We start from the raw sequence: 17304 nt of genomic DNA on the forward strand, positions 1-17304 counted from the left end.
TAGACACCTGAAATGATAAATAGACGAAATGCCCCATGTCACTAAAGGACAACAACGTATGAGTCCGAGAGTCCTGCTTACATTCCTATTTTGCGCCACAGATTTTAGCCAGACTTCATAGCCCACTTACAGTTATACACCATTTCAGCATGGTTTGGTAGTATTTAACATAATTGTCCTTTATAATCGACACAACTTTTTTTTAATTAAAAAAATAGTAAAATTCTTTTCAGGGACCAAAGCATCTTGAATTACCAATAGAGAAGAACCACAACTTAAGCCAATTACACACGACCCAAAAACCCCACATACATTAATCACCCCCAATAATAATTCTCCTACTTTGCCATATTCCCAAACAAATGTTTGAGAAAAAAGTTAAGGTAAATGAAAACCAATATCTCAGCATATACCAAGTAATTAAATCCCTACCTCATCTAACTAATCACAATACATCAGAAAGTAGAAAAAAAAAAAGAGGACATGTCATTGCATCTTATATACAATAATGAAAAAGACCAACTTTCTCGATCAACTATGGAGAACTTGCACCAAAGGATCCCCTTTTGATCTATCTCCACAGGAAACAAACACACTATGGTGGCACGATGAGAGAAGAGGATCCGAGGTTCCTCTCAGCGCAAATATAACCAATATTTCTCAACCTTGACACATAAAACTAACAGGCTGAAGAGTAGTAACTAATATTCTTGCAGCTGACATGATCACTCCGATCCCAAACTCCTCTCATCTCATCTCATCAAGTATCTTTTTTTTTTCGTTTTTTAATTTTCTTCTTTTTAATGTAAGTAGTAAATCTAACCAACCCACCCCAAGAAAAAGAAAAAGTAGCAGAAAAAAAGAAAACAAAACCTAAGCCTGAAGGACCAAAAGATGCACCTTAATTAAACGAGGGAGAGAGTACTTTCTTCTTCATATATAGCTTTTTGAAAAAGATGCTTCATCTTTTTTTCTAGATCAGAGAAGTGACTGAAGGACCAATGTTAGGTTGATCACTCCAAGCACCCAAACCCGTTGCAGTGTTCCAATAAAGCGAATTAGGATCAGACAAACCCACATGCTCCATCTGGTTTTGACCACCACCACCATTGTTGTTGTTGTTGTTATTATTATTGCTCCACTCAAACCTGTTTTGTCCTTCACCTTTCACTTCTTTTGAGCCAATATTATTATTACTATCCCCTTCCACTCGCAACCCTTGTAGCGGTGCCAAGCCATGGAAAGTATTGTCACCTTGATCATGATCACGACCCTTCACCCCACCACCACCACCACCCATAAAATTTTGTTGCAGAAGAGTGGAACTCAGCAAGGAAGCCATAACAGGAGTTGAGGGTGCACAAGTTGAGGAAGAAGAAGAACCAAAGATAGAGTTATAAGCAGAAAAAAAGTTGTTATTTGAAGTAGTGCTAAACCCATTCTCTCTAACCCCAGATGAAAAACCTAACCCAAGAGCATTCAGCTGAGACTGAAGAAGATTAAACTTTGGGAAAGGAACATTATTCATCACATCACCACCATAAAACAAAGGGTTGATATTATTTATATGGTTTGTGGCGGAGCCAGAAACAATAATATTATCGATGTGGGGCTGCGAAGGAGGGTTTGAACTGGCGCTAGGAGTGGACGAAGAAGGAGAGTTAGCAGAAGAAGAATCACCGTTTGTTGGACGCTTCATACGCTTGTTTTTTCTGCAGCCACCACCAACAGGAACGTTTCTGAGAGTGCCACCTCTTGTCCAGTAACGCTTGCAAGCTTTGCAAAAATGCCTAGGCTGTGACAAACTATAGTTGTTATAGTAGCAGAACTTGGTGTTTGAAGAGTCGCAGCGAGGGCACTTTAGGGCTTGTTGCTGCTGCTGAAGAAGATCTTGGCTTGGTTTTTCCATGATTCTTCCCATAGGGGCCTTGTGATCATCTATCTGAGATAAACAAGAGAAGAAGAAGATAACTGACGAGAGAAAAGGAAAAGAAGAAGATGTGAAGAAAGAGAAAGTGTTTTAAGTTGGAGTTCTAGGGTAAAAATAACAACACAGTGGGAGATATTCTCTTCCAAAAGGAAAGCAACAAAATTGGGGTGGACATGTATTTGTCTAATAATTAAGAGAGAAAGACGTGAACCTGTTGTGTCTGTGTCCATTTGTTAGACGCTGTTTGAGGGGTGACTGCTACCATTTTCTCACATTTACCACCAAACATTTTTTTTGCTCTCTCTAAATTGAACTCGTTGAAATGAGAGGATAAAGGGACAAAGAAAGAGAGTGTGCCGCCTTGAGTTACGCTTCAAATGGTTATGTGCGTAAACAGAGGGAGAGTGAAGAAAAAAAGGGTGGATTATCTACATGATATTTTTTGACATTATCATATTGATACAGAGACTATTCATTCATTTTTATTAGTTTTTATTGACAGACATTAATTATTTTTAATAGCTTCTCTTCTTCTTTTTTTTTCGTTCACATTACTCAAATTGAAGAATTTATTTAAGAGACTCACCACTTGTTGGCTATCTAGCATGATATGGTGAACGTGGTTAATTATTAATTAATTAGTCCCCTGATAATATAATATGTCAAAACTCAGTTGTGTATAGTTTCACGTGACGGGGTTTGGTTTAAAATCCAATTTGGGTGATTAATATAATGGAATTGGAATAATGATAAGGAATATAAAAAGAACATTCGAAATCCAAGAAGAGGACATAGAGGTAAAGCGGAATTAGGGGGTGGATCTTGAGTGGTTCAAGAAATAATTAAAAGAAAAGAATGACAAATATATTCCAATGTTATAACATTCCCTTGTGCAGAGAGAGTGAGAGGATCATATAGATAACCACATCAAGGGAATCCCTAAGAGCTCAATGTCCAAAGCATGTATAAGAGCAAATCTCACTTCTACTTGCTACAATTATTAATTACTATAGTAATTCTAAATGATAACAATTTATTTTCTTGTCAAAAAGATTTCTGTCCCCTCTTGTTGGTGAAGAAATTTAATATCAAGTCTTAACTTGAACAAAAATAGGAGAGAATATGACATTAATTTGCATGAACTATTTAAAGATTAATAAGTAGTAAGTACATAAACGTAAGTACATTTAAGTAGGCAATATATGTAAATGCTTTACTCTTCTTTGCTTGGATTTATATATAAAGGGAGAAACAAATTAAAAAAAGTATATCATGGTAGAAAAGGGAAGTGAGAACAATAAATTTGTGTTACGGGCTAAAAAGCTCCAAATGAAAAGGACAAAAAGACACCATGTGGCTATTTACATTTCAAGACTCGAAATGAAGACCACGCTTTGCAATGAAGAGTGTTATTTCTTCACTCGTTCATATTGACCAAGAGCTAGAGAATTTTGTTCTAGCTTTTTTACTAATTTTTAATCAGATTCAAAGACAATAAACCGTTAATAGGGTGTGAGTGTGTCAGAGAGTGAAGACGGTGAGTGTCATGAGATGGAGGCATGGAACCTTAAATGTCCACAACCATGTGGTAGGCAGCTCAGCTTCGAAGGACAAAGAATAAAAAGAAAGAGATAAAGCAAAGCACAGATATGGGTATGAATAAACAGATTTTGGAGTTCTCCAAGGGATCTTCTCATCCTCCCTACTCATCATTATTTTTTAGCAGTTAAATTCTCCGTTAAACCTTGGTATCTGGTCACTAAAATATTTTATTTTATTTAGTTAATATATGTAAGGTTGTGTACATTAATTAATCATTCTTCAGAAAAAAAAAAACAACATTCATTAATCATTATTTGGATTCATCATAAAATAAAAAATAAACATGTATGATTATTATGTAGATTTATATATAGTTTTACATAAAAATTAATTATAATATGATTATTTTTTCCTTCTTCTAAAGTCGTTATAATATGATTCTTATAAGTACAAACCACACAAAAATTACTCATCTAGTATTAATTTTCTGTAAACATGTGAAGTGGAAATGTAAATTGTAATATTGATTATCTTCAATAACTAATTGAGATAATAAGTCCATGAATTGTCAATTAAATAAAAGGTATATAATAAGTTCATCAATTGTTAATTATCATTTTTGTCATAAACTGTATGATTCTATAGAAACAAGACAAGATGCAAAATAGATACATATAAAAATCATTAGTAAATTTTAATATTTATTAACTACCACCATCTTCACTAATTGAGATCAGTCACTATGTCTATGGCCTATGGGTCATGATTTAAGCAATACTATTTTCATTGCGAGTGAAGAATAATTTAACCCACTTAATCAATATAATGGTTACCATACACTGAGAATGAGAGACATCTCCATTAACTTGGGTTTGAAAAACATTAATTTAGAACAATCGTTATCAATGTAGAAAGTGAGTGGGGCCATGTTGATTTTAAGAGCAATCTTGTAACTTTTTATAATATTTTTCTTATGTTATTTCGTAAAAATACTATATTCATATATTTAATATCTTAAAAAATTATAAAATAAACTATTTTATATTTAATAATTAAATGTATTAATAAAATAATTTGTAAGCAATTTGAAAATATTATTCTTGAAAATTTTTATTTATACAATTTTTTTAGAATAAATAATATATCCACAGACAATATTAATTTTTTTAAAATTATTATTTAATCATAAATACATATGATATATTTATTAACTTTTATTATATTATAATTACATTAAAATATATGACGATTCCTAATTGATTGATAGAGTAAGTTTTTACACACTATAACATGCTTGCCTATTAAAATGATTTTTATACAATATTTTGTAAATTCAAAATAAATATAAAATTAGATTAAAAAAATATAATAAAATAATAAAAATATTATAGAAATTATTATTTTAATTTTATTACATAAATAATTTCTCTCTTATTTTTATAAAATAATGATATATATATATATTCTTATATATGAAACACCTCATTATTAATATTTAGTATTTCTTTTTATCTCTCTATCTTCTTTTGATGTACAATGATGATAATAAGATTTGAGTCTAAATTATTTTTTTTGGGTATGGGTAAACAATAGGGACAAAAGAAAAAAAAAAAAGCAAAGAAACTACCGTCTCAGAGAGCTGTATCAGCGTCCAACCCCAACGCTAAAGATGTCTGGGCAACCTCAAGAATCTGCAAAGCACAAGCATTCCCTCCCTTAAGCAATGGAAATTATTCAAATCTAAGCTCCCACTGCTAAGTCAATCTTAGTGAATCAATTTCTTTTTTTTCCTTCTATCAAGTCATGTTATATGTCATATATATATATATATATATATATATATATATATATATTACTTTAAATATTATCTAGCTCACCAAGTGTCCATAAATTATTTTGCATATTTTTATAATGTGAAGCAAGAACAAAAAAAAAAAAAAGAAGCACGCGAGACTATAGAGTATAGAGGGACATTGGTGAATTTAGGGGTAGAGGTACAATGTGGAGGTAGATGTGGTGGTGGGTCCTCCCCTACCCATCACCACCGGACAAGAGATTCCAATTTGGCAAAGCATGAAAGAAACCCAACGCGCACGTTAAAGCACAGAGTAGACGTCTTGGGGGACCAATGCATCAAATCCCAACCCATCAAAACTCCACCACTCTCTGTGTTTTGCTTTCTAATTCTCCAATTCATTCAGAAAATAAGTAAATTTTCAACAAAAATTCATTTCATCAATAATTATATTTAAATGTTATCTAAATAATTTTCCCTAATCACATCACTATATATTTGTGCACCCACAACGATCTCGAGACATAGATCTTATTCTCCACTTGTTGACTACTAGATTTTATTGAAATAAAAAATATTTGATAAACATTTAATATGTTATCTAATATCTAGAGAAAAAATAAAAAAATTATAAATATAATAGAATTTATGATATCATAAAAAAATAGAAAAAAATAAGAAATATTAATAAAATATTTAAAATAAAAAGTGATTTATGTATATTAATGAATTGAATTTACATTCATTTCATTATGGCCTAGTATATTCAACATCCTTTCCATTTTTCATGTCTTGCGCATCAAAAAGACCATGCTGCCCTTCACTTTTCTTTTCTTTGCCTTGCTAGACCATGTACAGTATGGACTATTCCCTTGTGATAATTATAGTCAGGTATGTGCTTCTCTAATATGAGGTCCAAATCACTATCTTTTGTCAACATCTCGTTTGCTTTAAGGAAAAGATCTTGATTAAATCTTATGAACCAAAAAAATATATAATGTAAGAAGATTCTTTTCTTTTAAATAAAAGAATCAAGTACACCACATATTATCTTAGTTCCAATGAAATTGAATTTGAATTTGAATTTTTAAAGGTCTCAAATTTAAAATTTTGTAAATGATAAAAATATAATTAGAAATTCAAAAACAAATAATCAATCAGATGGTTTGACAATCAATTAAATTTTTTTGATAAAAACTAATCATTAACATTATTTAGTATTTTGCATCTATGACATAGTAACTGAAAGTGATTTAAATTAATTAAAACTTAATATGAATTTGAAATATCAAAAGCTATAAAAAATCACAATTTTTTTTTCTCTCAATTATCTTTGTACACATATTTTATGATAATAGAATTTAAAAATTTGTGATGGTCTAAAAAAGAATGTGAATGGAATTTCATATTTCATATGGTGGACTCATACATCATGTACCTCCTGTACTTATGTGCAGACGGTGTTTGCTGTCCTGTAATAATCGAAAAAGAATTAGACCACAAGAGGAAAACACATGCCATGATTCATCATAACTTAAGTACATGTTTGAATTAACCGTTGATAAAATTAATTTTATAGAATTAATTATAAATTAATGTGATTTTTGTTTGGACAATAAATATTAGAAATTGATTTTTCAAGAGAATGATGTTTGAATATTTTTAATCAAAATTAATTTTGAACATGTAATTACTAAAATGGGTTTTAATTATTTATTGTTATATTGATATGTTGATTATTAATTTGAAATAAAAGGTAGTTTTATAATAAGTTTTTATAAGAAAATTAATAATTAAAATATTAGTTTGTGAAATAAAATACATCTCTTTAATAAAAGTTTGCAATCAAAATTAACATAACTATGTATTCATAAATTAGTGATAGAAAAATAGAAAAAAGATAAATAATTCATAATATAACACAACTTTGTCCTACCACAATAATAATAATTTTGATTTAATACTTATATAATTTTATCTCATATTAAATCTTGAACACGATTCATGTGAGATAAATAAATGATGTTTATAACTTAAGTTTGGTTCAAGTTAAATGTATTATAATAATTGTCATCCAAATCAAACATTATGTTTTCACACTTTCATAACGTGGAAAATCAATGTTATTCTCCAAACTCCTTCTACTAAAATTGTGTATATATAACCATCATTGCACAAACTATTTGCACTTGTATTTTAAATTTATACTTAGGCATGGATGGAAAGATTACAAATATGTTTTTCCATATTCTAAAAGTTCTTTCAATGGTGCACTTGTAGAGAATTCCACAACTTCATAACTTTGACATGTTTTGGCATTATATTTGTCAAATATTTTACAAATCTTTAAATATTATGGGACCAAAAACATTTGAAAGTTAAACCATAAATCTAGAGGACCACTAAAGGGTTTAATCTAATTCGATCCAAGTCACTACCAATTTTAATTTGAATACAGTACAAATTTTTTAGATAGGATCCAACATACTCTCTTGGTATAGTTTAGGACTCCTAATTTTTCCTTAGTTTAGAAGGTGTTAGGAGAGGTTAGAGGCTTGAGGAAAGTTGATTTTTATGTACCTCTAAAGGGAAATACTCCCAAGTCACGGTTCAAACATTACGTAACTCAAATTAATAGTCTATACACAATTTTGACATGCTTAACGAAAATATTCATGCATATTCTACCAGATTTTAAAAATTATGAGACCAATTAGGTTGAAAAGATATCATCTAAAACTAGACCACTATAAAATATCTAAGTCTCATTCTACCATATATGTTTACATGAATTGAGTAAAGACAAATAAAAAATAAAAAAAAATCCAACAAATACTCAGAATTGATTTTGTGTGGAGTTTAAGAACCTTGAAGTAGTACTAGAATAAGACACATAAGATCAAAATCCAAACCTTATATTTGTTTAGCTTCCTAGAAGTTATTCAGTCTCTCATTAAACGTGTCATATACTTTATTGCTATTGCTATCTCCCTAAAGTGAAATGGTGTCTATAATTCTTATTGCTTGTGCTATGCTGTGTTCAGTTTGTCCTATTTAAATTATAAAACAAGTTATTTAGACTCTTTCATCCATGTGTCGAATCATGTAATAGACGGATAAATGGGTCTACATATTAGTAGCACTTAATAATCTCAGATTTAGTTAATGATAATACAAAACTTGTCTGAAGATTTTGTGAAAGAAAAAAAAATATTGAGATGCAAGGCCAAACTAGAACAATATCAGATTTTGTATAAAGCTAAAATCGATTTAAGTAATAATTATAATTTTTCTACAAATTAGTGTATACTATCAGATAAAAGGTTGAACACTTGTCAAAACACAAAACATAAACAATATATATCTATAAAAAAAACTCACATTGTAATAGTTTTTATATGACTTTTTTTTTCTTAACTTCAACACTCTCCTCCAATAAACTCATTCAATAGCCTTTGCACCAAGTTTCAACAAGTTGAAAGCAATGCATTAAAAGGAGACTCACAAATTGTAAAAATGCAAAAAAAAAAAAAAACTTGAAAGTAGCAAAGACCTACCAGAGAGACAAAAAAGGATAACATTCTTTTGTGAGATAAAAGAACATTGGAAAATTTAAGTAGAGTCTAAGCAAATGGTAGTTGATAACCCATTAATTGTAACAAATCTAGTTTGATTTAAATCATCTCGAACAAAATAACCAGCTCCTTTTTCTCTCCCAAATGTAACAAAAAAAGGTTGCATTACTTAAGATGTGGTTGCAATCCATACTACAAAGAAATTATCAACATTAATTACAACAAATTTGCCTAATTATCCAAAACAAAAAGAACTAAATTAAAAAATTGAATGTCCATCAAATGAGCAAGTTTGCAATGGCAAAAAAATACATACACACAACATCAAATGCCTATCAATAATCGGTGGGTGAAGAGAGTTTAATTATAGGAAATCAAAGACCTAGATGTAAAGCTCATTAAGTGTTAGAGATCGGGTTTAGGTGAAGGGTAAATAAGAGAAATCAAAGATTCATAAGTAAAAATTGATTTTATCTGTATGAGGAAGCTACTTCGACCCTGTTTCGCTTCAAAATCGATTCCGATGGAGTGAATCACGTCCAATGAAGAAGCCAAACATCATAGTCAATTGAATTTTTCATGTTTGATCACGAAATATGTACGTTCAATGAATTTGGATGCAGTTCCAAATACACACTTAACAAACGAATTTTATGAAGGTAAAAAAAGATGGAGACTAACCTCACCCAACCATAATTTCACCTCATTGACAATCTGGGTAGGTTATAAATCAAGGGAATAATTAATAAGTCATATGATTGCATTGCAAACGTTTAAAGGTTTGGAGCCTCACATAAAATATATTTGCCATGAATGCAGCATGAATTTGAGGTAATTCACCAAGATTGTGCATTGCACGTCATCACTCTTAGATTGTCTAAGGCAGGAAATATTCATGAACTAAAAAAGTAGGGTACTTAAACTTACCTCATCCTAGACAGACAAGTGAAAGTTTAAATTTGTGACTTATCATGTGCAAAACTCTGTCTTGTTCCACGGCCAATCCCTTGGAATTTTATCCACTTTCTATTGTCACCTATAACAACAAAACGTACACAAAGACTGGAAATTTATCAATCCTGCATGTATTTTTCTTTTTCTTTTAAGTATCTCGTTACTGTTTGTTAATAGTACTTACACATGCATGTATTTTTGTATATTGCTTTCAAATTTCACATATCATGCTAAAAGACCTTAGTCCAAGGTTTTGATTGTCAAATTATTATAGAATTAATTTTCTTTTACATGTTGGAATTGTTTAATTATGCACCTGATCTAGGTGCCGTGGTAATTAATATAATAATTGACCACTTGATCATAACGAAAAGTAATTAGTCAGCAATGTTGAACAGTCACACCTGGGAACTGGACCATTAAGTGTCATTAACAGCAAGCATAGAAAATTCCAGTAAGGTACTGGTCATACACGGTTTTTTAGCAGCAGAATCTACTGCCATTTAAATCAAATTAATACTTATGGCTTGGACGGTTGCTTATGGAAGTTTCAAGTATCTTCAATCCTGTGGGACCTTGAGAATGTTGGGGAAGCACTCTTCTACAGTATTATATGTATTGAGATGCCTTATAATCACTATTCTAATATTTTCCTCTTTCCCTTGGAATGGGTGCGGGAGCCCAATTATGTTAGCCTAACTAAGCGTTAGAAATCAATTTGGTTTGGGATTCTTAATCTTTGAAAACATCTACTATTGATCTAAATTAAATAATTTGGTTTTAGTATGAGTAAGAAATTTTATATTAGATAGAAATATATGAATAGGTTGAGTAACACACAAAAAGTGAGAATGACTAGCATTGAACTTTAAGATTTTTTATTATTAAATGTCATGTTCAATTATATATATATAGGTTGAACAATTTTTTAGGGGTTTGTTTAATTGATCCAAGTAAATATGGAGTTAAATAATTTCATCTTCAATGATTAATATATAGACAATTATTTTATATTTTGAATTCTATCATCAATAATATTATGATTATCATATTTAATACATCATTTTTAATTTCTTTTTCATATCTTTTTTCATATCATTTGTGTATAATTTTTTTAATTTTTAATTAAAATTTTAAAATTAAAATTATATTAAAATACATAAATATATGTAATAACATTGTAAAATATTAAAACCTTAATAATTAATATTTTCAATTAATTATAAAAATCTATATTCTTTATGCACTTTAGGTAAATAGTTATCATAAAAAAAAATTGGGTAAATAGTTTCATTTATTTTAACTTTAGAAAATGAATTTTAATTTTTTCAATTTATTGAAATATATAAAACTTAACTTTAGGTAAACGTTTCTCCTTTTACGTTTCACTTTACAATCCGATTGCTGTTATTGTCTATATGTAAAATGAGAGCTATTTACCTCAAGTTAATTTTTATATATTTCAATCAATTAAAAATTAAATTAAATTTATAAATTTAAAATAAATGAAAACTATTTACCTAAAGGGAATAAATAATATAGAGTTTTATAATTAATTAAAAATACTAATTATTAATATTTTAATATTTTATAATTTGTTTACATATATATTTATGTACTTTAATATAATTTAAATTATTAAATTTTAATTAAAAATTATGAAATTTTAATTTTATATATACATAAATATGAAAGATAAATTAAAGATTATGCATTAGATGTAATAATCATAACATTTGATAGAATTTAAAATATAAAAAAATTGACAATATTCTATTTGTCATTAAAAATAGATTGTTTAACTCCATTTGTACTTGAGTCAATTATATAAAAACCCATTTCTTATAAAATTTATGTTCAATATAGGTACACGAACAATAACTAATGATTTTTAATGATCATTCCTTCGTAATTATGTGCTTACTTTTCTTTTTGTAGCATTCTATCTTACCGTTATGAACTGTAGCTGCTGAACATAGGATTGCAATTTTCAGAGCACAATAAATCTTATACCTTTGCTATGGGCCCTGATTAGGATTTTTGAGGAAAGTGAATCAAATTAGGTCCACAAGACTTAAACTGCAAGGTTCTATAGATGATGGGTTGTAATCCTATCCATATTCAATCAATAAGGATTTTTTTATTAGTTTATTTTTCTATCCGTGACAGGGAATTGTCTAGCTAAAATTAACTTTCTTTTCCAAATGATCCTAACAAAAATAGGATAATTACTGGGGCAAATCGAGCCGAGTCTTAAGTTTGACTGAGCTAACCTAATTATTCATCTAAAATGCAGTAAATTAAACTATGCATCTTGACAATGAAATGTTGGATATAGGATCATTCTTCTGATTTTTATTTTTTGTTTTTTTTGCATTACCAGATCAAAATATGGTTTCATTTTCCAGAATACGATTCCCTATTATATAAAAGAAATAAGAACTTCGATACTAAAACCTTAATTATGACTAAACAACAATTACATCATTTATTTAATAACAAAAAAATAAAATACAAAAAACGTGTTATGCATTGAGCCTGTTTAATTCATTCTGTTAATACTTGTTTTTTTTATCTAATACTAATATAATTTTTTTTTATCAACAAAAGAAGTTTATCAAAAGTCCAATCAATAAAAAAAGAAACGAGCACCTTTTAATCTAACTCTAATTCAAAAACAGGACTATAGCTTAATAAATTCCAACACATTTTAAAAATCCACCCCATCAACAAGGTTGAAGATAATGCCATTGTCTCCAAATGGTCCACATAACAGCAAACTAGATTACAACTCATAACGTCTTGGAAATTTTGCCCATCTTAATACCAGCACGTTTAGAAAAATGTGTCCCAAGTTTGCTGACGGAAAATGTTGAGAGTACACTCCCATGTAATTAATTACCATTAAGTGGCTATAGCAAATCATAACCAAACCAAACATTTGATCCATATCTCATAGGAGAACCTACAACTGAAAAAGAGATGTGACGTGGACTCGTTTACTACATCACATAAAGCATCACATTAACAACATGATTAATAACCTATTAGGGTGGATCTGATAGGGTTTGAGTAGAATGTATTACGACATAGGTACAAATTTGTGTGATCATTGTAAAATAAAGATTTAAATATAATTTTGGTTTTTTTTTTATTTTATTCAATTTGTAATTTTGACTTTTTTGTTATTCTGAAATTAAGACGTTTGATTTTTTTATTTTAAAAAATTATACAATTTTGATCCTCATATTTTAAAATACAAAACATAAATTCTCATATTTTAAAAAATTTATAATTTTAGTCCTTCTATTTTAAAATATAGACAATGATTTCCATATTTTAATTTTTTTAAATTTTGATCCCGTATTTTAAAAAATTCATAATTTTGATTTAATATTTAATTTTCCTATATTTTATTTGTTATTTTGTAATTAATTAAATAATTTTTGAATGATATCTTAAATGAATATGTTAGGTTTAAGGTTTAATTGAATTAAAAGAAAAGAAATAAAAGATAGACAAACTTGAGAATTTAGCTAATATTATATTTTTTTAAAAATAAGAGAACTAAATATTTATATTTTTTAAAATGAGGAGATTAAAATCATGAATTTTTAAAAATAGAAAGACTAAATAACTCAATTTTAAAATAAAGAAATCAAAATTACAAATCAAACAAAATAGGGTACCCTAATTTAATTTAAGCCATAAAAAACATGATTAATCAATCTAATATTTTAAATATTAGTGATATATATACACCATTTTTCTAGGCTAAAATATTGGCATGGAGCTACGGATATATCTAAACCTATGTTAATCCGTGACATTTTTTTTGTTGAAATTTGTAGTGATTTTTAACCCTGAAAATTTATACTAAATTTTACTTTAACTTGTTTTTATAATAAAAAATTCAAACATACTATATTCGTTCATAATTAATTTTAATTAAAATTAATTTCATTCAAATCAATTTTACAACAAGTTTCCCAGTCTTTTGTGATTCACGAGTGCATCATCTTGACTAGCAAGGCACTTCAACCAATGTGATGTCTTGAGGATTTAGGATCACTTGGTCCAGAATTAAAATGATGGTGTTCACAGCAACTTATCCTACCATCCTTGGTATTAACACACTATAGTATTTGCTCTGATGCACTCTAATTATGTTCACAGCAACTTATCCTACCATCCTTGGTATTAAAATGATGGTCTTAATACAACTTATGTTAGAGATTGTCCCATTCATAATGTAATTAGAATACACCAAAATAAATACATTAGCCCTTTGAGTAATCACCCGTTAGTAGCTATAGCTATTTTCTACGAGTCATACTTATTCAGCACCAATTTTCATCACTCGGACAGTTTTCCATACTTATCTAAACCGATGAAATATCAAGACATAGCCGTACAACTAAAAAGTAGTTAATATAAATCCAAACCTTGCCCGTGGTTACGTAATTCTCTGCATCTCTGCTTGTTCAAATCTGCACAATTATAACTTCATATATTGTATCTACTAATCATTTCATTTTTTGACCGAAGAAGTCAAGATATACCCATTATCTCATGATACCATAACATAATTGCTGGGTTTTCTGTTTTTTGGTTGAGATTTGATGGTTTCTCCTGCAAATAAAACTGTAGGGGTTGACTTCTCAGTCACCCACTGCCACCTACTTCTATATTTAATAAATGAAAGAATTCTTGAAAAGATAGTAGTGTAGATTAGTTTAATACATATGTGACATATTATCATTTTTTTTACAAATGATTGTACAAATTTATGTACTAAATAATCATTTTACATTAACAACAATAATTAATAATTTATTATTAGTTTAATATATACGTCTCATATGCTTATATAAAAGTCTCTCGGCATATATCTTGTAACGTCATGATAATGATAGTGGGAACCGTGTTTTTCCATTCCAATTAGAAATATATAGTAGCAGGTAGTCCACCCTCAATTTCAAATCTGGAGAAGAAAACAACAATTTGACACTTGGGTACGTAATAAAATAAACAATATATGCTGCCAGATATTGGCATGCCTCAGCAATTCTCTGCTTACCCTTTAAGAAATGAGAGAATGTTGGGCCATCGTAGAAAAACTAAAAATATACTAGTAATATATAGCAAGCTATATACAACTACTTAACATTCATATGCAGCAAATAAGTATCATAGAATTTAGTTTAATGTGTATAAATTATTATAAACTTTTTTTTACCTGTAATTAATGTTTACCAATAAAAAAATTGTAGCGGACAAGTGCCAACAAAAAATGAAACTTCATTAATATAGGGAAAGCCACTAATTAAGCCGTGCCAAGCTATATTAGACCATAATGGTCTTATGTCAGTACGACGGTAACCATTGATCAAACTTGGGCTACAAAATAGAAGATTTGCATTTTTAGTGCACGTTTAATTTTTAGGTGACAAAAGTAATTTTATAAAAATGATCAAGATTCTTTTTTTTTTTTTTTACTTCAATTCAAACATATACTTATTTTGTTCCAAGACTGGGTATTTACGTACTTTATGAATAATGCTATAAAACATTTTTGTTACTTTTTTAGGGGCTCATGCTACTGTGGAATTGGGGGTCCTTTAAGCCAGTACTCATTGATCAAATATGGGCTGCCAGATAAAAAAATTTCTTCTCTTATTTTAACCCAGTGAGGAAACTTATGGGCCAATGGTATCCATGGAACTGAAAATGGATTCCGCACAACACAGACACAAGCTCTCACTGTATCCTAGGTCAAAAGGACTTCTCAAATGTGTTTTAACAGCTTATTAATATTAAAACTAAATCAATTTTCTTTTTGTCTATAACTGTCAGGATTGCAATGAGTAGGTAACCAAAATTTAATATAATGTTTGAGATTCGTTATCATTTGTTTTATTTAATAAAAATGAAATGATGTAATTAGTTATCAGAATTTAGGTTCAGGAGTTAGACTACAAATAAAGAACTTATCAACATCTTACACCGTCCATTTTTATAATGATTTTTAATTAACCTAGTACTATATAGTTGGTACTGTTGTAGTACTTCTAAGATTTTTCAGGCTCGAAAGATGGAATTAAATTACATTACATAATACAATTTTTGAAACACCACCAACCTTGTAATGGTTTAACAAACACTTGATTTCTTAACCAAAATTTAGATTCAATTTTTGACTTAGATATAAAGTCATAATTAAAGATATTACTTAAAATAAGTAGATCTGATGGTAAGATAATTAGTTAGATGTCAAATAAAAAATTCTAAATACCTCTTCATTACACTCAAAAAACTAATCACGAGTAAATTATTTATGTTATGACTAAGGATGTGTTCGAATCAACAAAATTCTTTTACATAGAATTTAAATAAAATATAAAGAAAAAAAAAGAAAGGTAAATAAACTTGACTCAAGACAACACTCTTGATGTACTCTCATGTATGGTGAACATGAGGAGAGAGATTCCGATGATCCAAGTGATGGTTCACGATGATCGCACTCCGATTGTGACACTTGAGAGGACTCCATCAGTAGTCAGTTAAGCATTTTGTGTATTGAAATTGGATTGATTTTGAATGTAAAGATAAGTTAATTTAATTTAGGGTCTTTTGATAATGAGTATCTATTGGTTAAGGAATTAAAAAGAAAAGTATTTATTATATAAATCATAGAAAAATGTAAAACAAATAATAGACAACATAATTTTTTGTCTCTCAATAAAAATATTATTACTTTAAATTTTTTAACCAATATCTTTAAAATACTAGTTAACATTTACCTTTAATTTAATATTTTTTCAATGTTATGTTTTGCAATTAATATTTTTTATGGTCAATGTCAATAGCATTCGTGTATACATGGTTAATGTTGTTGTTTTCAATACATATTTTTTTTTAAAATTAAATTGTTAAGTTTCTGTAAAAAAAATTGTTAAGTTTTCACAAATCATTTTTTTTACACATCTAAATATGTGATCACAACATGAACTAATGAATGTAGAAAGTAAATACTCATCAGATCCTTAATCTATAATAATATATAAATAACTAGAAAAGTAAAAAATTGAAATTATCTCGTTTTTTTTGTTCTTTAAAAAAGGGGTAAAAAAATTATGAAAATCTATTTTTTTTGGAGAACCAGATGTTTTTGTCCCCTGATTATTTGAGTGCTAAAATAAAATGTGTATTATTTCAAGGATAAATTGAAAAAAAAAAACTCGACACAAATTGTCCACTCTCTTTCAAACGGTGCAATTCCTTTTTTCCTTCCCTTAACGTAGAACTGCTCATAAGTAACTTCTCACTCTCCTAACATGTTTGTTCACGTTTACCCATTCTCTCTTGTCTTAATGTCATTCTATTTCTTTCTTTGTATGTGTCTGTGGTTGTGGCTAAATTAAAACAAGAATAACAACATGAAAGAAGGAAAATAGAAGGATGGTTTCAAAACTCCCTTTCCAATCAGAAGCATAAAATGTTTCTTC

General features: G+C 28.7%; 1 protein-coding gene across 1 annotated transcript; it reads right to left on the reverse strand.

Moving 5' to 3' along the window:
• Window positions 1–384: 384 nt before the first annotated feature.
• LOC778101 (dof zinc finger protein DOF1.4) lies at window positions 385–2329 on the reverse strand. The gene is made up of 2 exons (XM_006583766.4): window positions 2142–2329; window positions 385–1942 (listed from the first exon to the last, which is right to left on the reverse strand). The coding sequence occupies exons 1-2, from the start codon at window positions 2217–2219 to the stop codon at window positions 974–976; spliced, it is 1047 nt and encodes a 348-aa protein (XP_006583829.1). The 5' UTR covers window positions 2220–2329; the 3' UTR covers window positions 385–973.
• Between the last annotated feature and the right edge of the window lie 14975 nt (window positions 2330–17304).

The sequence above is a fragment of the Glycine max genome, chromosome 7 (genome assembly GCF_000004515.6).
Source record: "Glycine max cultivar Williams 82 chromosome 7, Glycine_max_v4.0, whole genome shotgun sequence".
Taxonomy (NCBI): Eukaryota; Viridiplantae; Streptophyta; class Magnoliopsida; order Fabales; family Fabaceae; genus Glycine; species Glycine max.

Coding starts and splice junctions, on each gene's coding strand:
- LOC778101 (XM_006583766.4), bottom strand. CDS start 2,219: ATGTTTGGTGGTAAATGTGAGAAAATGGTAGCAGTCACCCCTCAAACA. Junction 1,943..2,141: donor AATGGACACAGACACAACAG/GTTCACGTCTTT, acceptor TGTTTATCTCAG/ATAGATGATCACAAGGCCCC.